General features: G+C 39.4%; 2 protein-coding genes across 4 annotated transcripts in view; both read left to right on the plus strand.

Moving 5' to 3' along the window:
- The first annotated feature begins 374 nt into the window (after window positions 1-374).
- unm_hu7912 (un-named hu7912) lies at window positions 375-8,325 on the plus strand. Its single transcript, XM_042421479.1, has 2 exons — window positions 375-634; window positions 3,753-8,325. The coding sequence occupies exon 2, from the start codon at window positions 3,805-3,807 to the stop codon at window positions 7,015-7,017; it is 3,213 nt and encodes a 1,070-aa protein (XP_042277413.1). The 5' UTR covers window positions 375-634; window positions 3,753-3,804; the 3' UTR covers window positions 7,018-8,325.
- Window positions 8,326-10,698: 2,373 nt separating this feature from the next.
- The window catches only part of gapvd1 (GTPase activating protein and VPS9 domains 1), a 33,976-nt gene continuing 17,335 nt past the window's right edge, over window positions 10,699-27,339 (plus strand). Inside the window, exons 1-12 of one of the 3 annotated variants that reach the window (XM_042421299.1) lie at window positions 10,699-10,862; window positions 18,330-18,548; window positions 19,281-19,548; window positions 19,657-20,229; window positions 20,322-20,405; window positions 20,494-20,628; window positions 21,661-21,853; window positions 22,472-22,552; window positions 24,313-24,467; window positions 24,837-24,966; window positions 25,197-25,322; window positions 25,430-25,603. In XM_042421299.1, coding sequence (XP_042277233.1) covers window positions 18,364-18,548; window positions 19,281-19,548; window positions 19,657-20,229; window positions 20,322-20,405; window positions 20,494-20,628; window positions 21,661-21,853; window positions 22,472-22,552; window positions 24,313-24,467; window positions 24,837-24,966; window positions 25,197-25,322; window positions 25,430-25,603 — 2,104 coding nt within the window. In that variant the 5' untranslated portion in view covers window positions 10,699-10,862; window positions 18,330-18,363. Of the gene's footprint in view, window positions 10,863-18,329; window positions 18,549-19,280; window positions 19,549-19,656; window positions 20,230-20,321; window positions 20,406-20,493; window positions 20,629-21,660; window positions 21,854-22,471; window positions 22,553-24,309; window positions 24,468-24,836; window positions 24,967-25,196; window positions 25,323-25,429; window positions 25,604-27,339 lie in introns of all 3 variants that reach the window. The other 2 variants (XM_042421300.1, XM_042421301.1) reach the window with 2 other exon arrangements.

Consider the following 27,339-nt stretch of genomic DNA (forward strand, 5'->3'; position numbering starts at 1 on the left):
AACACCAGAGGTGACCCATCAAATGTAGGATGGCAGAATGAGGGCTTTAACAGAAGACCCAATTCTCCAGGCAGCTTTTTTTTAAAAAGTCTGTCTGCAAACTTTCTAAAAATGAAAATGTCACATTTGCTTTGCCTTATGGAGGAGAAAGCTGACTACGAAGCACCTTACACAGCAGGATGAGCAAACAACCATCAGTTTCCCCGGAAATGCCAAGTTGTCCTCAGGCCTCCGTATTCAGAGATGTACGGAGAGAGACCGCATTGCCGCTCGCAGACTGAACACCCAACCCAGCCTCCAACACCCCAACCCCCGCACTCCTCATAAAAACACGCACAACCACGCCTCCAGAGGCACGCGCACAGGCGCAGGCTCAGACACACCTCCTCTTTCCCCCTCCATCACACACACACACCCTCTCTCCCTCACTCAGACACGCACACACACACACAAAGACATAAGGGACTGTGAGAGCATCCCTCGGTGAAGCAGACAACATGTAAGGCAGCAGGAAGGACGAGTGCTCGGCTCCGGCAGGCTCACAGCAGGTGCGGTAGGCTGAAGCTGCACCTCACGGAGGACAGGCTGCTGCTTCACCATGTCCACTGCATCCGATCAACTCACTGGCAAAACGGTAAGGCCCCTTGTTGACTTGCGAAATCTTATATTGCCAAACTTAGCCGAAAGTCACCCCCCTCCCCCTTTCTGTTCTGTCCTGGTTTGAACCCGCTGCTTCCTTCTTTTTCCGCAAACGATGTCATTCCGGCGGGCTCAAAGGCATTAGGTCAGCCACAAAGGATGGAGGGCCGTGTCCGTGCCGCAGCACCAAAATAATAGGGGTGCCAAGTGCGTTAGAGCAAGTATTTGGTAACGCTTCAAGGATGAATGCGCCATGGTATGACCCCATGGGGAGGTTTCAGGCCGATCGGCATCACGTTTGTTATTGTCCAGAAAACCAGGCAAAATGCTTCAATACAGTTTGCGCAGTTTTTTTTTTCAATTTCAAATTACAGCAAGTTAGTGAATGTTACTAGACCGCATGTAAAACCACGGACCCATTTAAGAAAAATACTGTAACCTATTCCCCACAGGGAAATATAACCTATATGACTGTACTGTACATGAATATGAGCTATAGAGATAGAATTTATTGGATCAATATAGAGTCACACTTGTGTGTCACAGATGCATTTTGCCTCCACAGAGGATATTACAGCAATTTACTTATAAGGAGTCATTTTTTTCAGACTGAGATTTTGCCCCCCCAGTATGCAACTCCAGGAGTGTTTCATGGTTTCTTTGCTGTGTGCTGTAGCCATGGAGACAGTATGTGGCATGTGGTTTTATACTTGTGCTAGAAAGTGTGGTCCCTCTGTTGAAGAACAGCCTTGTAAGCCATGAATGCGAGTAGGAGAAAGCATGCATTTAGTTAATTTAAGCATGTCCTGTCACTGAATTCTAAAAACAAATTGCTGTGTTTCTCTAAACTTTAGGTCAGAGATCTGTGATTGCACACTTTCCAAGAAGTAAAGCTTTATAATGTGTCTACAGGGACTTGAAGTGTGTCAGCGGTGGTCAGTAGAGATGTTAGTGACCTTATTGTAGACCTGTTATCAATTCTGTTGTTATTATTTATCTTTTATGGCTTTTCTATAGTGCTGTGTTGGGATTTGTACAGTAGCCTGCAGTGTTATTTGTACAATATCCTTGCACACCCATTCATATGTTTAAGAAAGCCTGAGCTAAGCTATCCATATCCATTAATGTATTAATCTAAACTGGGTAGCTGTTTGAGACAAATAGATTGAGGTTGTAAACAACTCACTAGTTGTCCACACTTAACACCCTGCACCTTACTGGACCTACATTTTATACTATATAATGAAATAAGTCTCATCATGGACTTATCCACCTTGTTGACATCTTGTCTCATTCTTATGAAAGATAGGAAGACTGAAAGTAAGATGGATTTAAGTACCATTTTTACGTCAGCACCAATCCTATTATCATTTACATATTCTTGGCTGGTAGGATGTTACTAATGAGTTTCTTCCTGCCATTATTGCAGAAGTACTTTATTAAATTCATATTATACTGGCATTCATCCATTAGTTGAATCAGTCCCCATGGTGATGGGATGGAAGAGCTAATAAGAGCATGTAACCTGCATTTTTTTGCGTTAAATTTAGCTTACCAAATTTAAACATTTCCTATCTCAATGAATGATTCAGTCAAAACACTCACATTGTAATATGAATACAACAGTATTTAACATATAAAATGCCATGTAATAGGATAAATATCATGAGATGTTCAAGGATTAAGTTGATGTACTGTGTATAAAATTGATAAGCCTTAATTTAAGTGATCCTTTGAGCCAGAAACTAAGAGATTTGGTATTCATTTACAACAGCCAATCAAAATCAAAATCAATCAATCAAAACAATCATCATATACAAATGTAGCTTCTGTGTTTCTCTTTTAAAAAGCTGCAGAATACACACAGTTACCTTACTATATGTTTTTGAAACAAACAGTCCTAAGGAACCAAGCAAAGCAATGGACGACAGTGTAGTTTTGTCTGTCGAGGTTGGTTGTGTGTGAACAGGCGTGATATTTAGGTATACTGTGGAGACATGACAGGGAGATGGCTGGTCAGTCCTTTCTCATCACGATGAACAGATGGTAACTCAGGGTTGGCTCATGGGTGAGAGCCAACAAGAAAGCCCATGTGTGTGTGACACATAAAAATCCATTGTTGAATTGGATCGTTTTAATCTAATAATCTATGAACTAAGGCCTAAATTAAGGCCTAAAGAAATACTCCTGGTGTTCTTTAAGCAGAGATTGACAGAGGGTTTCTGTATTATTTATAGATAAGATTTGAATAATTCAAACGGTAGACCGAAGAAATGCTTTGTTGCATGGTATTTTTTAATTTTAGAAACAAGGATAGTATTCCACTGAAACTGAAACTAACTTTTTTAATAGCAATTTTGTTTACATTTAATATCTAATATGCAATTAGTTCCTTAGCACCTCATTAAAATGGTAAACATGGTATCCTGCAGCAATGCATTAAAATTGCTTTAAATTTGCCCCAGATGACATTTTAATCACGAATCAAAAAAGTTGAAAATAGCTTTAATATTACTATCTACCAACATATTTAATCATTTATACTTATAACAAATTTTAAAGTAATATTAGAAATAAACACATTAGTTTTTTTGCACTTTCTTTTGATAAAAAACTTCTAAGTAACAGTGCAAGATAATGTAAATAGCTAATGTTTGCATACAGCATCTCCAGTCTAATTAAAGGTCATGTCTTATCAGTTTTTATAGTTTGATTACAAACAAACCACCTCCTCAAAAACCTCCTCAATTATTATTTGAGATAAAGCATGGTGGTGACATTGCTCAGATACAGCAACTATCTGTTGTGGTTGTTGCCATGAAATCTTCCATTAACTTGGTTAGTAAATCAACAACTACATCTGCTAAGTTTATACCCAATCATCTTCACAAGTATGAAACCAAAAAGACTCTTTGTAGATTTATATAAATCATATGTATTAAATTATTTTAAAATGTAGTAAGAAATTTGGTATTCTGATTAAGCGAATATTAACTGTTGCTAGTGTTTGCTGGAAACAATTTAATGTCTGTATCTTGTTTCAGGACATTAATACATTAGAACAACAATTCAATGAAGTGCATGTGTTTTCATGTATCTCTTTCTTTCCACAGGCTGTGTTGATCTTGAATCACACTGAATGGGGAGCATTGAAGTTCCATTAAGATGACACGGACGCATCCCCCTGATATACTGGCATCAACTCTATATCGGGACATTACTCTAAATCCCATCACTGACCACTCCATTTCTCTCCGTTCCTTCCAGCAATGTGACTTGAAGATGATTGACAAACCAGAAATCATCAACAAAAGACACTGTCGTAGCTTTGACTTCATTGAGTCCCTAGACGACCCACAGTCCTTCCCTTCTTCAATGGAGTACCCTTACAAGAGGGCTGAGCATCAGACATTAAACAAAGATCTAATGTGGAATGGACTAGATCAACCGGGGCACCTTCGCTTTTCGTCTCCTGATCTGTTTAACACCAGGCATTTCCAGCAGCACACCACCCAAGACAAAACCAGCCATCTTACATGGTCAGACTCTAAAAATAGAAAAAGATCTAAAAGTGCTCCCAGAATTAAGTCCACCCTCACTCCTGTGCCCATCTCAGTATCTCCGCCAGGAGCCAGGAAGGGGAGAGATGCACCTCAGACTGCATCAGATACTTTGAGGACTTCTGAGATGCATCGAGAGTCATATTCCTCTAACAGGGCTTTTTTGAATGAGGTCCATCCTATCAAACTGCAGCCTCATTCCCCCCTCTATGTCTCTGATTGTTTTGAAGAGGATAAACCAGATAAACCAGCCATTACCCCTCATGTCAGGTGCCGTGTGGATATTAAACCAGATGCTGCTGTACTCCAGCACACATCCAGGCTGGTTCCCAGTGTACGGACCGAGCATCTTTGGCAGAGATACTCACAGGCCAGTAGCAGTAGAGGTTTGTATGTACCACGGCAGATTGTCTCCTCACCAACGCCCATTCCAAGCGAATGCTACAGTGGAGATTTTAGACAGGGATACCACTACACCACCAGCATGTCTCCCATCTCTTACCAGCATATAGACATGCACAGAATGCCATCACCAACAGCACCATATCTGAGTCAAGAACAAAGAGCTTACTCAAACCCGAACATTCCTACAAAGTTTTTCTATACAGAGGATCCTGTTCGGTATCCAGTTCATCCCTATTCTAGGGCATACTTTCAGGATGATCGGTCCAGTCTAACCAGCCATGGAAGTACAATGACTAGTCAGTATGATCCAAGGACTCGATGGGTGCACACCCTTCCAGTCAGGTCTTATTACACAGACCACATTTCCAACCGAGAGCCAGCAAACTCTGTATATAGTAGACCTTACTCTACAAGTGAGGCAGGGTCATACTTTTCTCAAACTCCACTGTCCAGATCCTACTACGGAGAGGACCACCGGTTCAATCCATACCATCAAAGTAGCTCAAGGTTGTTTTATTCTAAGCCATTCAACTCTCCTGAGGAGCAATACTTTCCATCAAGGCCATATCACACAGAGGGTCGTCGGCGCCCTCGAATGTCCCAGGCCTTTTCAGATGACTGGTATCGCTCAAGTATATCTGGTTACTCCAACCAGTCCTCTCAGCACACACCACCAAGAGTAAGGCAAGACCCTGGTATACCCCCGTGGTTTACTAACAGCTGCATGGAGACAAGTAGACTAGGAGCAGAGGTCAAAAACCACTCCAAGTCTTGGGACAATATTCTATATCCACGGCATGACAGAGAGCAATCAGTGCCTCGTGGACGAAGCTATGAAAACCTATTTTACCAAGCAAGGCATGGAGCATCCGCTGATGTTACATCTCAACCTGTTATCCTTAACCTCTCAAGTTCACCAAGGCGCTACGCTGCCCTGTCACTCTCCGAAAACTCATTAGAGAGGGGCTCAAGCAATGCGTGGAGGAATACCAAGAGCGGGCAGTGGTTTGTAACTCCGGAGATCACCATAACAGACAATGACATATGTGCAGGCAACAGCAAAAGGCGTGATGTGCACACTGTCAGCTGGGATACACTGGACAATGAAAAGACACCATCTCCGAGAGTAATGCATCAGAAGCAGACATCCAACACAGCAGACATAACTAAAGACAGGAAACACAACAACTTCTCCCTTCAGCAGAGTCTGGAGCAACTGGACGAGCTATTAGCTGACTTGGTTGTTGATTACAAACCACCAACTAGCAGAAAGTCAAGTGAGGACATTTTGGACCAGCTGAAACACCTGATTAGTGAGGATGATGAAAAAGGCAGAGGGTCCTCTGGACTTGAAAACCTAGGATGTTTGAACACTCAGCTCCCATCCTCTAAATCCAGCCCTGACACAATCAAAGACCCTGATAGTGGGTGTGATGCATTACAAAGGAGTGCAGAAGAATGTTCTCCAGACCACAGCACAGATGAAGATGACACCATGGTGTGTGCTAACAAGAAGTGCAATCGGACTGAGAATATGTTCAACGCTTGCTTGTACTTCAAATCATGTCACAGTTGCTATACCTTTTACTGCTCACGAAACTGTCGCAGGGATGACTGGGAGATCCACAAAGAGACCTGTCTGTATGGCCGTGTGAGCAGTGTGTGTCGACACACACTCAAGTTCTGCAGAGAGAATTCAGAGATTCATAAAGCCTTCTCTCGTGTTGCTAAAGCTGGCTACCTCTCCAGAGGGAGAGGCGTTCTCTTTCTGGGTTTTGCTAATCCAGAGACAGCTGACAACTTCCTGCAAGTTGGGCTGGAGAGTCTCCTCATGTCTCCCACATACTTATCTCTCAGAGAGCTGGATGGCTTCAAGGACAACCTAGGTGAATACTGCAAGGAACTGCAGCATGCAGGTAACGAGTACGACCCCAATGAATGTTTCCTTCTGAATGTATCCATAGCTGTTGGTGAACTGGTACCTAACCGACCGTCACCAAGGGTCCAAACGCCAACAGTTCGAAAATATGCAAAGGTGTCCTTGGCCTCTTCAAGCCCTGACAAAAAGGTACTCAGGAAGGATAGTGAAATGGAAACTCTCATTCTCACTCCGCCTCCAGGCACACCAGACATTGACAAGGAGGGGGAGGAAGGAAGAAAAGCCAGAGAGGTGTGCTTTGTCAATATCCAGCGTGAGCTCAGGATCAGGGGAGTCTTTCTTCGTCACGAGTACCCCAAAATCTATAATCAGCTGTGTGAGTTTGTGGAGAGCAACAAAAGGTTCACTCCAACTACTATTTATCCAATTGATAAGAGAACAGGGAAGCAGTTTATGTGCATGATCATGGCTGCATCAGAGCCAAGAACACTGGACTGGGTGGGTACCCCACATCTCTTGGATGATATTATATAGAAAAGCACTAAATAGTAATAATAATGATGTCAGCTACACTAGTGTACATACTGTAAATACATGGTGGGATTTAGCAAATTGAAAATTGATATGGAAATGTGTGTGTGTATATCTGTGATCAATCTCTCTTTCTGTCTATTCTCTTATTTCTTTCTGTTGCCACACACAGACACACACACACATACACTGATACTCACACGTACATAATATACACAGTTTGAAAAGTTGCCCTATGTCGTTTTTGGCTTGTTTTGAACCTGTTGCACTCAGAAGAGTTAATAGCCTGCATGTAGACTAGGCACAAACTCAATTATCCAGGTGTTTAAGATGTGAACATGTATGATCTGTGCAGTTTCTGCAGACAATGTATGAAGCACACAATATTTATGAAGTACACATCTCATTGCCTCCACATAATAAGGCACAGCAAGGTCTCATATTGTAACAGTCACCCACAATTGTTTTCTCCAACAAATATATCAAAATTTTCTATTATACCTTGTTACAGTGGTTGTAATATTACAACTGTTTATTAGTACTTAAGTATTATTTCCTAAGTATACTGTAGTTGTGTGGGTATTTTTTTGTTAAATTATTGCTACATTAGTTATTGTTTGATAGACAAAAAAGTACAATCAAACCACATCTTTTGTTTTCCCACTTCATTAAGAATTTTGTTAGAACTTATTTCATCTCGTGATAAGATTTGATGTCATTCTCGTGTTCATTGCTTTGTTTGAAAGTGGCCTTCAGTTGAGAAAAACAATGCATTTGACACAAAGCAATGTATAGATTTAGCTATTTCTAAAGGCTTAACAGGTCTTGACCTGGGTTTGAACTACCATTGTAAATGAACAATTATTTTGCTCAAAGCATGTTATTTATATTCAGGTATTTTAATATTGATATTGCTTATAATTAAATTTATTATGTTAATGAGAGACCATTTGATGCTTATGTAAGAGGTATATTATATATTGAATATTAGATCATTTGAAACATACAAACTAATACCACAGTATGTTCTTAAACAATATGCAATAAAAGAGCAACCTTAACATCTATATTGTAAAATCCTATTTTATTATCAATATTGAACAATTGCTTGGAGCCAAGAGCTGCAAAGACTTTGTTTGCACTAAATCATAAATTATAAAATAAGAATGTTCCTAACATAGCTGCAGCACTGAACCCAGATATGATGATATGCCTGCTTCCATTGTCACTGTTGACTAATCTAAGGTTGCTCTTTTACTTGATTATATATCTTTGTGCAAGACCTTCCTCAACTTTCTATTTTGTGATGTTTATAACCTATATATAAATATATATAATAAATGGAATTTAACAAGTGACCTCATGGCTTTGCATTTCTCTTCTATACTGCTTATCAGGCATTTCAGCAGAAAGGGGAAATTATATAGTACTCATCTACAGCATTTATATACTAATTGATCACTGTGTCTTATGGCGAGAACTGAAGACATCCAGTCCCTTTTGCTCTTGAGCTGGAATATTTAATATTTCATAGGTTTTTGACATACATGCAGGAGTATTCAATCAGGAAATATGTGAGGAATCAACCATCTCCATGAAAGCTAAGACACTATGATAAAAAATTCTGCTATACTAATCTACTATAAAAATTCACAACTATTATAAAAAATGGCCAGTTGGTTGAAATGTAAAAATCAAGTGTCATTACTTTGAAGTGCGGCTCTTGATCTTCCTGATCTCAATATAATAACTCTCTTATTTTAAAATATTGGCACCCTTACACACTAAATACAAGAGTGAATGTTAAAGTGTAAATATGGGAAACTTGTGCAGCTACATCCTATATGATACCTATTTAAGGTAATTTTATTGGTCCAAATAGTTGATGATAAGCAAATATAAAGGATATGAAAGGATGAGGGCTAGAGTACATGCCTATAATTCAAGCTTGTAATAATCTGCAGCAAATAACTTAGACAAGCAACAGTAAATTTACATGAGTAAATATGTGGTTCATTTATTTATTTTTTGACATTTTGCCTTTATTTGAGGCCTGACACTGTAGAGAGATACATGGAGGAGAGATAGAGAGTAGTATGATATGACTTGCTCTACCATTAATATATTATAAACCATACTATATGCCACTATATACATATTATAAGGGGTTTGTAGTGTTTCCTGGACCGGCTTTCTTCCATGTTATTAGATCACCACCTAGTGGAAGAATGCAGGTATTACCTCTACCTATTTTGTGCATTGTACCCAGAGTTGCAGCATTTCCCAATGATCTCATATTGGCACTCTGCAGCAGCTAAATCCAGCAGTATTTATATTACAGTATGTGGCCATGATGCAAAATAAAGTTGTCAAATTTATTTATGAAAAACCTATGAAAACAAATTGTGATGACTGTACAATACAATACAATGCATAAAAATAAAAACCCAAATGAATTTCAGATTATTTTCCAACACTGAGTGGTTGGCAGCATCATGTATGTCAGTTATCAATATCAGGTGCCTTCTCACAGTTGGTGAGAAAGGGCATAAAAGGCAGGAACAGAAAACCATACTGGCCAGTATATTCATACTGGGGCACAGTAATGGGAGGCACAACGAATGGGGTTTGGAGCAGCCTTCAAGTCAAGTCATTTCTATTTATATAGCCCAATATCACAAATCACAAATTTGCCTCAGGGGGCTTTACAATCTGTACAGCATACAACATCCTCTATCCTTAGACCTTGGTGATCATGACATTCTTTTGAGCTATTTTAGATCTTCTGAAGCTGAACTACTTTTTTTGCTTTTCCTACAGTGAACAGTAATTGCAAAGTCATGGTGGGATGATATAAAAGGATGAATCTCTTTTTCTCTCAATATCATGGAAGAAAAAAAGCTGCAGTATCTGGCAGTACTCAAAATGGCCCTTGCCTTTCCGTCCCTTGTGCAGAGGGGTTCAGATAATAAAAATAGATGAATGAATCTTGCTTGTTAGCTTGCTTACCCAATGGATGTAATGCCAGCTACACTACCCATAACTCACAGAGCTGAAATACATGTGACTGTAATCATAGCAAAAGCATTTAATTTCCTGAAAGTGACACTGCCATTTCACAAATTTGATTTCAGCATTGAAATAATACATAATCTTACAGTTTGTGCATGAAAGCTAATATTGATGGTCAGTGTCTTGACTCCTAGGCCACCAGGGTGTCATCTAATAACAATCTTGAAAATATCTCTCTATTATACATTCTCTCATTTATATAAGTGCATCAAATTGTTTTTACACAATAATGATAATAATTTTTGGGAGAATTTGAAGAGCATGAAAAAAACAACACGGCTACATAACCATGAAGACAAAAATAACATTTGCCTATTTCAAATAGTCGACAGTATTCTACTTTAATAACAGAGACAACAATTGGCCTAAAAACTGAACTAATGATATCAACAGACATTTTTGTAAGTGGCCAACAGACAATTTGTGACTCTGTGGGTTCATATAGAAATTGTTTTAGGTATTATTATGTAAGTTGGTGCCCACAGCATGTGAATCAAAAAATCTATTGTTTGAAATTGCACCAAATTCTTATATTACAATAATAACATATACGCCTGTTTCTGCATTAGTGCGGGCTCTCCCTTTAAACAAAGCCTTTGCGCATGCGGGCTGCGCAGGTCTCCTCGTGATGACAGCAAATGACAGCACTGTTCGCCCCTGCAGAAGCCAGTGAGAGACGGCTAATCGCCAACAAACAATCCCTCTGACTCGAGAAATCTTATGATCAGCCGTGTTTAGAGACATTGTGAACAACCGGTGCGCGCTAATTACGTCCGGTAAGTTGCTGAATTTACGTTAGCATATTTTGTGGCTCATATTCGGTCTCTCAGGAGCTTGCAACCTAAAGCTAAGCTAACGTAGCCAACTAGCTTGTCGTTAGCTTGCCGTGCTTGACTAGCTAAGGTTAGCAGTCTTTAACTTGGTTAGCAGGCTACCGCTTGGTTGGCCAGTTCACCAATTTGCTGTTTGTGATTCTCCTTTCACATCAGTGCGAACACAAGTCCTTGACTGATACCAGATTTGTGGGTGTCTTGTTCTTCGGTCAGTTTTCTCCACAGTCTTTAGCCGACCTGACGTTGGTTAACGTTACATGGTTTATTTGATCTGATTCTCAACTCGTTTGGTGGTAAATTTAGCCGGGTTTAACCTAAGCAAGTGGTAGCTGACATTAACCAAACCTAACACACCTCGGTGTGTTGGCTGCTTAGATAAATCTCGGTTGGCTAATAAACCAATATATTCGTATCAAGGACACTGAAAACATGCAACTGAATTTGAACAGCACATCAAAATGTTTCAGTTTTTGTGTCAAATGTGTCCCCACCCACCCGTCGAGGCCGTGAAAGGCATGTCTGAAGTTTTTAGTCGAACAACAGCACGATTAAGCCACATCTGTAATGCTTGTGATGCTGTCATTTAACATCTTAAATGTTAAACTAATCATCTTCCCTTTTTGTCTTATAGTGCTGTAACAATTAGGGAACGACAGTAATGATAATAAAGGCAGTTTATCATTGAAGTCTTTTTACTGGGTGAAAATGCGAAACATTTGTTGTTTATTTGTACATTTGTGAAATTTGGGATTTTGCTGCTCTATTCTTTATATTGTCTTTATGTTGAATTTCATTATGAATTTAAGTGCAGTACAAATTAAGTGTATTATTATTACTATATCTGTTTCATATCCTTCTAAATTGGATATTATGAATTTTATTGTTTGACAGAAAAAAATGTATTAATGAAAGACTTGTTGGCTTAGTGAACTTGTATTCCACATGATAAATGAGGAAGATAATCATTTAATAACTTGTAATTTCATCCAAAAATTCAGTCATTACTTCCCACTTTGACAATAATTGATGTCAAAGTGTTTTGGTTTGAAATGATCCAAGCTCTCATCCTTTCACCATAAAAGCACTAACATGTTTTCCTAGTGTGTAGCCAGATGCTGACACATTACACAGTGGAACATCCCTTTGCATTATAGTGTCAATGCATCAGTTAGCTCCAGTCAGTCACTTTAATGTATCATATTGTGTTCATTAGCTCAGATTGAGGTTCAGTCAACAGGACTTTCTTCCTGTGTAGTAATTATCGTGTTGCCAGGAAATGTGGCCTGTTTAGTTTATGGTTTGAGAGTGCAATGACTCTACGTAACTGGATTTTAATAATTCCTGGCCTCATGCTGTAGCCTTAGCAGATATTACTCAGAAGTAGCCTTGTGTTTTTTCATGAGGCCATTTAAGGTGATACAAATGTCAACGTTAATATTCTTCATACTTTGCAATACCATCGTCTGTCTCCTTTCATTTAGTGTTTACTGTAACAGTGATGCTCGGTGCAGATGTCTTAAGATCACCACTTCGTTTGTGTCTGTCCTGAATGTATTAGTAAAGTCTATGTTGTTTCTTAAGTGTGCAGTCACTGAATGAGACAATTGGTGAGGAATTAAGATGATATTAAACTTTAGAGCTTGTGCTGTGTGTATCTCTTTGTGTATTTGTGCTGTGTGCTTCACTTCTTCATGACACTTGCTGCACAACTTGAGGATTTTGCTTTGGGCAAATTGTTTGTGGCTCAGAATCCAGTGTTTCCACACTTTCCTTAAAGTTATCTCACTAAATAGTTTGGTTTGGGGGCCACGTATTGGTCCACAAACAAGGTCTGACTCACCCTTAAAGGATCTGAAGGCTAGGCTGTACTTGTACCGTCAGTAACTGCTGTGGTCTACTGGACTATGTTCCATGATACCTGAGTTCACAGTCGGAGTTGTGATAAAACTTCAACATATATATGATGGGCAACTGATAAAAAGTTTACCTTACTTTCATTTAACACCCTGTAAATAACTACATAACGATAACAGTTGATGCCAGAATTTCAACATAAACATTCATTTTCTTGGATGAACGTAGAGGAGCCCTTGAAATTAGACAGGACTTGTCTGCCCTTCACACTGTCTTTGGTTTAGAAACATGGACTTAAGAAGATCAAGCCCCTGAATTGGGACACAGCTTATGTGTTCATTGTGTTTTTTTTTCTTTCTTTTTTTCCCCCACTGCTACAGCTTTTTGTGTCGTGCACATTGTCAAACATTCTTTCGGGGCAGTGGTGGCTTTAAAGTTAGAGAAGGGGGCTTGTGTCGCTTCTTCCATCCCCTGACTGGCATGGATAGATCTAGATCTAGGCATGCATAAATCTCACCTTTTCTCAAACTAACCCATCTTAAGAATCCGATCAATTGCTCAATGTCATCGAGTATTTGACAAATTTCGATAAACAGTGGAGTGGAAACATACTGGTCAGTACTATGAAAGTATTGAGGTTAAGTCCCACCGCTAGTAACTTGTCCTGTTAGTGGTGGGAGAAGTCAGATAAATCTCATGTACTTACTGCACAGTATTTGCTTGCTGAGCAGTGTAAGAAATTATCTGAAAGGGAAGTGTGAAGAGGATGTTGTCTCGCAACCGTGAATACCTTTTGTAGAGAGTGAAATCCTTTGAATATCTATAAAAAGAACTTTGTTCCATTGGTTTGTGTGTGAGATCATGCAGTAGGAGGAGTGGGCCACGTTCCAAACCCCTTTACTCTAGTGCTGTGATGTTAACTTACATTCTTTTATAGGGTAGTGTTGTTTTGTGCTTTCGATATCAAAAAATTGGCAACATTTAATCGTTTTCATCAGATAACTTAAGTGGTTGGCCTTATCCTGATATTTGAAATTCTCTTGTTTTGTTTCTGCCCTGCCTCTTGTCTCTTACCCTGCCTTGCTGTTATAATTATGGTGCTTACACAGATGTTTGGCTTTTGTCATTGAGCCTCTTTGTCTCCCATGTTAACTGTATTCAAGACCATGATCATTCTCATGCAACTCAGAAGACTGCAGATAATGCCTTCCTTTACACCCCCCCGTTGTTTGGTTTCTCTTCTGCTTTAGAGTTCCTCAGTGCTCTCCATGACTGACTCACCAGGTAGTTTTACGCAGCTGATTGTATTTGAGTTGTTGGGCACAGGAGGCCATGACAAATGGCAGTTAACCTCCCTGCTAGCCACTTAATAGCCTAGTTGCTTTTTCACTTCCGTCCAAGTATGTCAGGAATGTGCTTATTCACTAACACGAGTGTATACGTGGAAGTGAGTGTACTACTCAGTAGAGCTGGGTGAAATGGCAAAAAAATGTGATCATGATAATTTTTTCCATATTGATCTGAAGCCTGAAGAAACCAGAGGGTTCATCAGTTAAAATTTACAATACTTTATTAACATAAAAAACAGAATAAAATCATGTAAACATTTAACTGTGCAAACATGGTTTGGTTTCGAATATATTTTGTGATAAAATAATATATTGGATCATATCTAAATGTAAACATTTAACTGTATAAACATGCTTCTTCTGCTGTAACAAAACAATACAAGTGAGCGTGCCTTGTAACTTCTTAAAATAATGTAAATGAAACTAAAAGCTGTGATTACTGTCACATCAAATTCATTTGGCGGGGCAGCAAACATCTCAAATGTTTGTAGAGGTTCAACCAAGACAAAAAAAGCAAATAAACCAGTGGATCAGAAAGGCCCTGACACATTCATACACTCAACTGTAAGATAAAATACATGTAAAAGATATGAATTATGATCTGGTTTGACATCTCTCAAATGTTGTAGAAGTAAAAATCTGAGTAAAAAGTACAAAATTGTAATCCAGTCATTATGCTACATGTTTTTTATAGATACAATATACAGTCTGCTGTAACCTCTTCATTTATCTAACTGACTACATCATTTTCTTTGCTTAGTTCATCATTAGATTTGCTCATTTTCTTTATGAAATGACGATGTTAGCAGTAACTGGCTTTTCGTTGCTACTCGTACTCTTTACTTAGCTTCAAGCTTAGCCTAGCTTAACCGTTAGTTAGCATTTGCAGTCAAAGCAGCCTATTCCACAGCTACAGACAGAATGTCTCTACTAGAGAAACGTGTCGGTGAGTTAGAGCAGCTTTTTTTGGCTAACATTACTTTATACATGACGGGCTCTCCAGATATTCATAGCCCCGCTGCAGAAGGAAATGAGTTTGTACTTTGACATGTAGACCAAATTTACAGACTGACTGGCAAATGTCACGATTATTTCTGCTTTGTAATAGGCTGTTAGATCTTTCCATATCAAGTAAAAAATATCCAAAGTTTATCATCGTTATCAACATAAATTTTATTTCGATACCGTATCGAGATCGTGTAAAACCCAGCCCTTCTACTCAGCCAGTTACCTGTTGGCTTATTTAGGCAGGAAATGAAAACAAAATAAATCACAGAATGTCATCTTTCTTATTTTCCTTTTTATATACAAATTTATTTATAATCTGGAAAGGTCCTGAATGTTGGTCAGTTAAGAACAACTTAAAGCCCCTATCCAATGTAGTGCAGCCCTCCTTTGTAGGTTTTCAAGTAATACAGTAGATGAGTTGTTTCTGTTCTCTTTTTAGACTCTTTTTACGTTATGGTGCTAGCAACATTAATATCAAACATATATTAAAATATCAAACATTAATGTTTGATATTTTAACTTGATAAATGTATTTAACAGTTAATTGATTAAGGTTGTTATGCTTTTTTTGTTGTTGTTGTTTCTCGATCGCAGCCCTACTTTCAGACCGTCATCATGTTTCTCACGTGATAAAGAGAAGCTGTGCTTTATAAAGAATTTCTGGGAGACACTATACATTTACATTTTCTCCCTAAACCATAAATTAACACACACAATGTTTCTGGGTCTTTAAACTTGACCCATTTTTTTTTTTTAATGAAACAATCTTATCTCAGTAATTTGAGATCAGTAATCACTGTTTATTCTTGGTTTACAGAGGGAACTCTTTGTACAGCCCATCATTATGTGTTTAAATCTGCATAACCAATTTGATTTGTCAGGCATATCAACTCCAACGTTGTGGTTGTCTATTACCTTGCGAGCAAAGACGCTGCCTTGCAGTCATTCCCGCTCTGTGGCAGTTTTCACCAGTCTAGTCTCATTCTCCTCCCAGGGCCCTAACTCCGCAGTTAAATCTGTGTTTGCTATGTTAGCAAGCAGCCACAAAGAGGCTTTTGTGCAAAGGATTCACCAAGAAATCATTCAAATTTCATGCACTCAGCTTGGTTTGTATATCTTGGCTGTGTATGTCTGGAAAAGGGGAGAGTGATTTGCATATTCTGCTATGTAGCTGAAAAAGCATGCTTTTGCTGTTGTCATTGGGCCAGTGTGTGAAGCACACTGAATGCAAATGATCACTTCCCTCTTGCATGACACGAGCATCATGTGTGAGCTAACGTTCAGCCAGACATTTACAGAAAAGGGAACTGCTTCCTGCTTCATCAACTTTGAGATGCAACATTACCTAAATATTGAAAACTGACGAGATTTTCAAGAAAGGAAAAAAAAATGAAATTGAATGTGGGTATTAACTGTGTAATAAATGTTGTGTTTCTTTGGTTCATTGGGGTTTCTGTATGGTTCCAATACACATGCTAGATAGTATCGCAGCACAGTCACAAGCCTTGTGCCAGTGCAACAGTGATGTACTGAAAACTGCAGTTTTCTCCCTTCTGATTAAAGTGCTTGCAAAAAACAAGCATCCCAGCTCAGTGTTTTGATGTTTAAAGGTGTACTTCAGCAATTTAATTATTCACTTCCATAAAGTTTGGGCACAACAATGACAAAAATGGTCAAATTTAAAGGAGCAGAGGCTGAAATATTCCAACTTTTAGTTAAAGCTCCAGAATGGCAGAATACTGCACTTCCCATAATGCTATAGCATCTTTTAAACAGACCCTCTTTTCAAACTCCTTGCCCCCAGTTTGTAATATAAGTAGAGCTGCTTATTTCCTTGATTAATTGTTTAGTCTATAAGATGTCAGAAAATAGTTAAAATGTTCATCACAGTTTCTCAGAGTTCACAGTGACTTCTTCAGATGGCTTGTTTTGTCCGACCAACATTTGTTGATGACAATCGACTAATTGATTAAATGATTACTCCTTGTCTATTATAAATCTGTAGTCTCAAAGCCCAAGCCGATATAACCTTGATGACATGCTAAAGTACTACCCATAATGCCTAAACGGACTTATATGTGTAAAATTGGTGGAGTTCCCTTTGGCACAGCTGACTTAAAAACCAGAACAGTGACTATAAGACAGAGGGAGTATTTAACACCACATACCCCTTCATTCAGAAATTAATGGTCATTTTTGCTTAAGAGCCTCTGTGTGGCTTTGTTGTGAAAAAAAAGTGAGTCTGCCTCTCTTGCTTCTTGTGAAACCCCTGATGTTAACATCCCTCTGAGTGAGAGCCCACCTAATGTGGCAGTCAGTGGGCCTTTTCACACCTGAAAAGTCTGAACCAAGGTTCATGTTTTTGTTAAACTACATTTGATCCAGTTAGTTTTGGTTTCACATTGCAATTATGTGAGCGCACTAAAGAACTTTACATGACATACCTACGTCCTGTCGTCATCACCTATGTGTGCTACGTGTTCCTATACCTGACATTGATTGTTTTTGAGACAGGTGTGGGTCTGACGTTGGCATGTTGTCATTTTACCTACTACTGCTGTTTGAATTAATGGAGAAAAATGAATCAACAGATTCATCCCATTGCCACTAAATTATATTAAGGTGGCATTGCTCTCCTGTCCTCTCATATCCTCTCTGTCTCATTCTGTCTCATTTCTCAATACCTGGAAAGTGTTGGCATTTTTAGACATTTTTTCCAGTTGACTTTTTCTAACATGGTCAGACCATATTTCAGTTAAAAACTTGGTCTCCTCCTCTACCCATGTGCTACCATGGCTCCTTTTTCCTTTTTCCAGGTCTGACGATAGCCTGCTGCAACTTCCTGTAATTAACCCGAAAGTCCGAACCATCCAAAAAATGTTTTCACACCAGAAATGAACTGAACCATGGTTCAGTTAGCTGCTGGCCTCTATGTGGCCAGCAGCTAACTCACCACTTCTGTGATTTCAGCTACTTCACAGTAAAAGCCTTTAATAGTAAATATATTTGCTCATACATGTACTTTTGCTGTATGGTGTTTATTCCTGTTTTTTTTCCACTGATGTTCTTTTAACATTTGATGAAAGGTGGTATGAACTTTTGTTAAGTCCCTGTTCCTCATATTCACCTCAGTTATCCTTTTACACAGTTGTGTTCTGTAATCTAGCGTGACTGAATCTTGTCTCTTTTATTCCCATAGTTATTTACCCCTCTGCCTGTGAGAGCTGGTGAAGATGGTGAAGCCAGACATCCACACTCTGGCCCACCACCTGAAGCAGGAGCGGCTGTATGTGGCGTCGGAGAAGCAGCTGATCCAGAGGCTCAACAGTGATGTGCTGAAGACAGCTGAGAGGCTCTACCGGGCCGCCTGGATCGCCAAGCAGCAGAGGATCAACCTAGATCGTCTCATTCTCACCAGGTCGGGCCGAGGAATAGTTTAACCTTTTCACTTAAAATAAACTTAAATGCCATTTAACAGAGCTAGAGCCAGGACCTGCTTATCTTATTCTACAGACTAGAAGCAGGTGGAAATGGCTAGCTTGGCTCTCTCCAGAGTTCAAAAATATGACTACCAGCAACTGTGAAGGTCATTAATTATTATGTAACTTGTTTGTTTAATTTGTACACTGACAGAAATGTAAAAACATTTTTGGTTTGTGGTTTCAGAGGGAGATATGAAACTTAACATTTCCTGTTATACATGCCCGTAATTTGTTGTTGTATCTTGTGGTGCTTCTACCAACAGTGAGCATTAAATTGAATGAATAAACACTATTTGTTGTCAAGAAATTAGAATATTGGTAAATGCAAATATTTTAACTTCAAATGAAAAAAAAAAAAATGTTAAAAGTTGAAGATGTGGTGAACATTTTTCTAATTGTAAATACTGTTGCACAAGTACAAATGCTAAGATAACGACCCAGGAACACAAATATAAGCTAAAGTTTGATTCTTTGTGGTGTTGTTGCACACACTTCGCCCTGTCACTGCAGTTCAGATCAGTTGTCCTAAAAGGGAAACTACAAAGTGAGAGCAACCCTTTAATCATTGAGCATGTGATCTAATAGATGCACTCGCTTCTGTAAAAGTGTATATACGTCAATCAGAGCATGGTTGGAAAACATGCTGTGTTGTTTTGTTTTTTTTACAGTGCGGAGGCCTCTCCAGCTGAATGCTGCCAACATGCCAAAATGCTGGAAGACACACAGTTTGTTGATGGCTACAAGACTCTGGGCTTCCAGGAAACTATATATGGCGAGTTCGTGGCCCGGTTGAGGGAGAACCCCAGACTGGTGGCGTCATGCCTGGTGGCAGGAGAGAGGCTGAACCAGGAGCACACCCAGGGGGTCATCCATACAGTCTTCACCTCACTTTATGGCAACTGCATCATGCAGGAGGATGAGAGCTACCTGCTGCAGGTGAGGTCCTACCTGCCTCTAGTGTTACACATTAGAAAAGCAATTTAGCTTCTCAGAGAGATTAAATGTTATTTATCTTGTGTGTCTCTCTTTCTTGCCAACTTCCAGGTGTTGCGGTACCTGATAGAGTTTGAGCTGAAGGAGAGCGACAACCCTCGCCGTCTGCTGCGAAGGGGAACCTGTGCCTTCAGCATCCTTTTCAAGCTCTTCTCTGAAGGCCTGTATTCAGCCAAACTCTTCCTCACTGCCACCCTCCATGAACCCATTATGCAGCTGCTGGTAGAAGATGAAGACCATCTGGAGATTGACCCAGCCAAGGTGACAGAACGCCTCACTCCGGCCCAGCAGGAGCGCTTTGGGGAGAAGGGCTCTGAGGGATACAAACAAAGGGTGCAGGCAGCTGTGGAGGCCAATGAAGCCAAGCTGGTAGCTCTGGTCAATAAGTTTATTGGTTACTTGAAGCAGAACACCTACTGCTTTCCCCATAGCCTGCGCTGGATTGTGTCCCAGATGTACAAGACGTTGTCATGTGTGGAGCGTCTTGAGGTGGGTGAAGTGCGCACCATGTGCACAGACCTGCTGTTGACCTGCTTCATCTGCCCAGCTATAGTCAACCCGGAGCAGTATGGTATCATCTCAGATGCCCCCATCAATGAAGTGGCCCGCTTCAATCTAATGCAGGTCAGCGGCACAGGAAGTAACCTGCTCACACATACATACATGCGGGACTCATTCTGCTATAGACTCATATCTGATAATGTTTTGTTGTACAGGTGGGGCAGCTTTTGCAGCAGTTGGCCATGGCTGACGATGATGCAGACCCAAGGCGGAAAAGCTGCTTGTCCAAATTTGATAAGGTATGCACATTGCTATTTTTGCTTGTGTAACTCTAACTTAATTCTATTATATTTTTCCTTGTACAATGTTTCTTTTCTGTTTCTCCAGAGTTGTGTAGCTGCCTTTCTGGATGTGGTGATTGGAGGACGAGCAGTCGAGACCCCACCTATGTCCTCAATGAACCTTCTGGAAGGCCTAAGCAGGACTGCAGTCTATATTACGCATAATCAGCTGCTGGCGCTGGTAATTTATTTTGTAACTGATAGCCAAATTATGTTCTGCCATCCTGGAACAAGACATAGTAAAATTACCAAGCGTGCATCACACATGCTCCCTACAGACTAGGTGATCTGATAAAATTTTGAAGCACCTTGCTGCATAAATGTGCATATCACCTTGAAACCTTTGTGAGAACTTAATGCTTTCGGATACAGAGTTTATGTACAAGGGGAGGACAAAATAACAAAAATGCTGTACAGTACAAAGCTGTACAGTTAACACCCTTTTGGTACAACTTAGAGTGTTGGGTTTTTGTTGAAACTAGTGGTTTTATGTTGTGTTTTATGTGAGGAATGTTGGAAGTTTTACTTGTGACCACTTCTCATTGCAGTTTTTCTGTGTGTGGCATATGTTGCCATGTTTATTGAGACCTAACCTATCCTCGCTTTAAATAATCTTTCAGTGTTTTCAGCTGATGTAATAGCAGTTCAGTCACAACTGTGTGAATCACATTTTAAGAAAAGAAATGACACGTGAGTCACTTTCAGTTGAATGCCAACAACAGTATGCAAACGCTTTAGTAGGTGTGTGACAAGCATTATTCTTAAAAGTGACTTGTTGAAGCAACCCACAGTGGTAAAAATAGACTAGATTGTCGGTGTTTGAATTTCTCATGAATCACTTGCGAACACAGCAGATATGTTGCCAGAGGGAATGGCTTAATGCATTAAGTTACCTCATGATATCAGTGTGACCTCAGTGTATGTGTATTAGTATATCATGTCAGGACATAAGGTGGATCAAGAGCCTTTTGGTTTACTTGTATATGAAAGTTGAGATCTTGTTTGGATTTTCGCCCACACTTTTGAAAGTGTGTCTAATCCCATAATTTAAACAAGTAACCATTTAGATTCACCAGAACACAAGCTTGGCAAGTGCAAACATATCACATGTCACACCCTTTCTTGGAATAACTGTTGACTTTCAAGGATTGATTGATTGTTATTCAGAGTTATGATCATAAGAAAAAGAAAAACCCCTCTTCATCCTGTATAGGTGGACTTTGTGCGGAGCGTGACGGCGGGAGACCACCTTCGGGAGGAGGACCACATGGCTCTGGAGACCCTGTTGGCCAATGTGCCCCAATCTCGAACTGTGAAGAGCAACAGTCTGGAGCTCACCCCTTCCAACACCCCCCAGCTCTCCCCGGCCACCACTCCTGCCAACAAGAAGAACAGGCTCCCCATAGGTACCTCTACAGCCTCTAAGCCTCCGTCTTCCTGTCACTCTGATTTTCAAAATACATTTATCAACGTGCTCAGTATGATGCAACCTCGTGTAATTTCTTGATGTGAAGATCTGAAGGCCATTTTGCCTTATAGGAATATAACAATTTGAAACAAGAAGTAGAGGATAAAACTGTAATATTTTCTCTAATGAGAAGCAAAATAAACAAGTTGAGTTGAGTGGTGATGGCTAGTTAAAGGCCTGTGTTTCATAGGAAGCTAATGAGCTTCTTCTCATCTTGTTATAAAGATAATTAGCACGGCCTGGATTGAGGCTCAATTACAGAAATGACAACCAATTAAATTACCAAATATAAATGAACTCATTTTAATTGGAATGGATGGAAAAGATGCATAGACTACCTTCATTAGCATTTTCAAGACAAATGATGCTGCAGCGACTACCCTCTTAATTAGAAATGAACCACTTGTGCTTGCTTCTCTGAAATATGACGTTTATACACACAGTCTTGACTTGATACTTGAAATACTTTTTGAATTCTGAGATGTACTCTGTATTCTTTCTCCAACTCCCTACCTTGTCCTTCTCCTTTCCTCCTGTGCTGCCAATGAATGACCAGGACAACACTTAGCCGCTATAACATCCTGGGACCCCACAACCACCACTCTGTCTGCTCACATTCCATTAGTAACCCCTTTTGGTGGGTAGCCTGTGAGTCGTGTTAGAGCTGGAGAGAAGTTAGCCGTTGTTGCTATTGTTTTCACCCAGCTGCGTGTTAGATAATTCTCATCCGGCATCAGCCCATGCTCCAAACGGCACAGTAACCCCCCCCCGCCTCACCACTGATACCTAGCAGCTGCTCTCCTCCATGCGCTTTCACCATACCTGCTTTGTTTTGCATAGTGCTTTGGCTCATTGTTAGGGCTGAGATGTTTGTCCCACTCATTTCGTTTTCTAAGTTTTTCCCTTTTTTGCTTCCTCATTCAGCGGAGTATGGCTATTCATTTCCAGGTACTGGAATAGCAGTTGTGTTCTTGATAGCACATATAGCATCCACTATCTAGAGAGAAAGGGCAAAACTAAGTACATTGATGATTTCAATTATTTTGAGTGATTACGTTGGCTTTTCATGTAGTCATAGTGGTAGATCAGTTGAAAATCTTTAACTGCGTCAATGTGTTGTTAGTCAAAGTGTCATATAACCAGAATCGTTGTCACGTCATTCAACTGTTAAGTGGCTCATGCGGGTTTTTATTCTGTGATTGAGGCATTGTTCATGAAAACCACTCGCACTGAGAAGGAAATGCAACCCAGATTGAGTGTAATGTGGTCGCACGTCTTGACCGTATTTATGTAATCTTGACGTGATTGAAGAAGTGAACAGCACGCTTTCCATACAAACCCAGAACCTCAGTGAACTAGTATAGTGCCTGTAGTTAGTTGTAAGTTTTTGACTATATCCAGCGGATGAAGCTAAAGAATCAAACCAGTGCACTATATAGCAACAAAAACAGGACTGAAATATGTCAGTCCTGTTTTTAGAGTAGTAGAGCTCATTAGGAATGTCATGTGATATTTAAGTGCTCCACTATGTCAGACCGGCCATTTTAATCCCAGAAACAACATGGTAGCATGTCAGTTGGTATTGTGACACACGTAGATTAACGTGGTCCAGTGTAGAATGACAACTTATTTTGGGCTGGAAGACTGAATTTAAATGGTGTTACAGGTTAATGTTTTTTATGCACAGTGTTATAAATTCTTTATACTAGTGTACTAGTGTTGGCTGAATCATATTGTTTAAGTACTATGGCAGATATGTAGCCTTCTCCATTTTCAAGTGAGGATTTGGTACGTAAAGTGACATCATAAGCGAAGCTGTCTATGTGCTGTTGTGTGTGTGTTTGTTTATTTGTTTGCAGCTAAACGGTGAACTGGTCACAGTTAAACAGGAACACCATATTTAGATGATAAAAACCAACATTTTTATGCTAAAAGAAAGCTCAGCCTTTGCATTGTTAACTAACTACTGTCTAACATTTAAAAACGCGAGGCAGAGATAAACTCATCTTCAATGTCACACCAGTGTAAACCTGTAGCTGCACAGAGAAAAAAGTTTTGACATTTTCAAGCCAATTTGACCTTCCAATTTAAATTAAAAATTAAATTCAGTCATTAAATTGCAGTTACAAACTACACGTTGGTATGACATACTAGATGAGTCTTGGTTTGCTGGCCTCCAGCTTTAAGATAGAGCTGTTTGTTTTCACAAATATACAGTTTGTTTGCTCAAAAAATGTCCTTTAAAAAGTGACATGTTGATTCTATAATGTACTGACTAAATCCAACAAAAATCTGGGAGTTAAAACATGAGTAAAAAATGCTGTTTAGTGTCCAACAGTCTGAAAATAACACAATCGTTCTCTACTAATTCCCTTCATCCAACCCACTAACCAGCAGCTGCTCGTAGCCGCAGCCGTACCAACATAGCCCAGGAGGGGGAGGCAGAGGCCAGCTCCCAAGAGTCCCTGCAGGAGCTGATGCCAGAGGAGGTGCTGGTGATTTCACTAGGATCTGGTCCTCAGAATGTCCCTGGGATGATGTCAGAGAATGAGGTAATGTGACTTGAATTAATGTACTCATTTGCAGGAGAGATGATGATGTCATAAATTCAATGTAATATTTTTTTAGTGTCAGTGAAGGGGAGTGTGATTTCTTAGAATTGGTGTCATGCCTTTTGTAGGGCTTTATCTTTGCTTGCAGTAATGTGCAAGTAATAAGAAACCTTTTTATGCCCTGTAAGTCTAACTCCCTGATCCACATTTAACTGTCCCATGACTTTTTTTTAAATGAGGTAATGGCTCTGTTAAGAATGACTTATGGCAAAACAAGTTTGCAGCCAAACATAAGTGACACTTTTTTCATGCGTGCACTTATTTGTCATCAATACTTTCCCCTTTTCCCCCTGTTTCCTGCATTTCTAGGTTTTGAACCTGCAGATGGCTGATGGGGCCCAAGGTGACGGCCATGCTGATGACACTAAGCTGCATGGTAAACCAGACAAAACCCTGCGCTTCTCCCTCTGCAGTGACAACCTGGAAGGCATCTCAGAGGGTCAGTCTGAAGTTTGAAGACACATGAAGCCAAAAACTAACTAAAAACTAATAATTACAGGGTATTTTTTCATATTTTCAGAATAATATAGGCAAAGTAAGAAAGTAAACAATGTTTTGTCACACATCGTATCACGGACAGTGCTGATTGGATTTTGAGATCAAAACAATCCTGACAAAATTACTGATCAACCTTGGATAAGTTCTTACTTTCTATTTTTTTTTGCTCAGGTCCATCTAATCGTTCTAACTCTGTATCATCTCTGGACCTGGAGGGAGAGTCTGTTTCTGAGCTGGGAGCTGGACCATCAGGGAGCAATGGGGTGGAGGCTCTACAGCTTTTGGAGCATGAACAGGGTACATGTTTGTTCTTGTGAATGTTACTAAAAAAGTGGAGTTGAAGGCATAGATACATTTTTATAAACAAATATTACAAAGCCTAACATACTGTATACCTCTTTCAGCCACCACTCAGGACAACCTGGATGACAAACTGCGCAAATTTGAGATCAGAGACATGATGGGCCTGACAGACGATCGGGACATCTCTGAGACAGTCAGTGAAACTTGGAGCACTGATGTACTCGGCAGTGACTTTGATCCCAACATGGATGAAGATCGGCTGCAGGAAATAGCAGGTGAGACATGGGTTTGTTACCTGTATTTGAATACCTTTTACTCTCTGTATCAGTAAGCCAGTGTGACATTTTATATCTTAAGAGGTGAATTTTCTGCTCTTGAAGACCTTCTGTGACTGTTGAATGAGTAGATTTAGTGAAATGTCATCACCTTGTGGTACATGAGTGAAATAGCATCAAAGGGAAGGTTTTCAGTTTAGGTTATACAAAGAAAGTCACCAGATGCCATATAACACATATGTGGCCATTTTTATGTGTTTTCTCTGAGTAGTTTTCTGTGATTTAAGAAATACAGTTAATTACACTTATTTTCACTGGTGCACATCATCAGAATTTTAATTCTTAATTGGGCTGAAAGTAATAAACTAAGGCAGTGTTGACAAAATGATGTTATTATGTTGCAAATTCAGTGCCGTGTATTGAAACCTTTTCATTATTGAATAATCTGTGGGTTATTTTCTTGATTAATCAATTGGTTGTTTGATCTATAAAATGTCATAAAGAAAAAACGTCCATCACAATTTCCCAAAGTCAAGTTCAAATGTCTTGTTTCCTCTAACAAAGGTTCACAACCCAAACATATTCACTTAACAGGGTTCATACGGGTCCTTGAAAACGCTTGAATTTTAATATGGTATTTTCAAGGTTTGAAAAGCGCTCGGATTTTAAATAAAGTGCTTGAAATTGCTTGAAATTGTAATTGCATTACTTGAAAATACAACTTACTGTTGTATTTTCATTTTAATTTGTCTGCTGTCTGTAGAATACTATCATTAAACATAATTTTGGTTGTTTATAGCATAACAACATCTGATTTAATGTGATTAAGAAGTGAAAAAAATATATAATGCTTGAATTTGATTTAAGAAAAGATGCAGCAACCCTGAGTTTACTGTCACAGAAGAACAAAACTAGCTGCAACCAGATCATTTCAGCATTTTGTCCTAAAAAAATGACTCAAAATGATTCATCAGTTATCAAAATAGTTGCCAATTAATTTTCTGTTGATCGACTAATTGATTAATTGACTAACTATTGGAGCTCTAGTACCATGTCACACTGCCAAATCATAACACCGCTTAATTTCTGTGTTGCATCTGAATATTTGTCATTTCAGAAAAAGGAGCTTCATCATAGTTTATAACATTCATTTGAATTTGGATCAGCAATTTAAAGACCAAGCAATTGCCTATTTTAATGACCGCTGGATTTAAATGAATAAGCAATGAATTATCTTCCCATAGATAGAACACAGTAGTGTAGTGGATGCATTATATGAAAATAGAAAACGGGACTGTCTAAGCTAGAGGCAAAACCAGTTAGGATATCTTTTCATAGACAAATACAATATGAGGTTAGCTTGCGTTATCACAATGGTAGTAGTGAATACTGTAAGTACGTGCATAATTATAATAAGCTGATATACAAGATAAACATATTCAATAGATTGTAGAAGTTCATCCTCTGAACTCTGTAGAGCCAAAACTGGGACAGGAAGACACAGGTTGTATAAGAAAAACCGGTTTGACTAGATGACTTCTCAAGTCATCACAATGTGAAACCAGCTACAGACCCTCATCTTCCTGTCTCCTCTTCCTCAGTCTTTTTTCTGCACAACCTGCCCCCCTGCCCATCTCTCTCCTACTCTCTCTCTCTATCCCTCTCTCTCTGACATTCACTCAGTCCCTGCAGTCTTATTGACCTTGGTTCCTTCTCATTTGCATCCACCATTTTTC

The sequence above is a fragment of the Thunnus maccoyii genome, chromosome 9 (assembly GCF_910596095.1).
Source record: "Thunnus maccoyii chromosome 9, fThuMac1.1, whole genome shotgun sequence".
Classification (NCBI taxonomy): Eukaryota; Metazoa; Chordata; class Actinopteri; order Scombriformes; family Scombridae; genus Thunnus; species Thunnus maccoyii.

Coding starts and splice junctions, on each gene's coding strand:
- unm_hu7912 (XM_042421479.1), top strand. CDS start 3,805: ATGACACGGACGCATCCCCCTGATATACTGGCATCAACTCTATATCGG.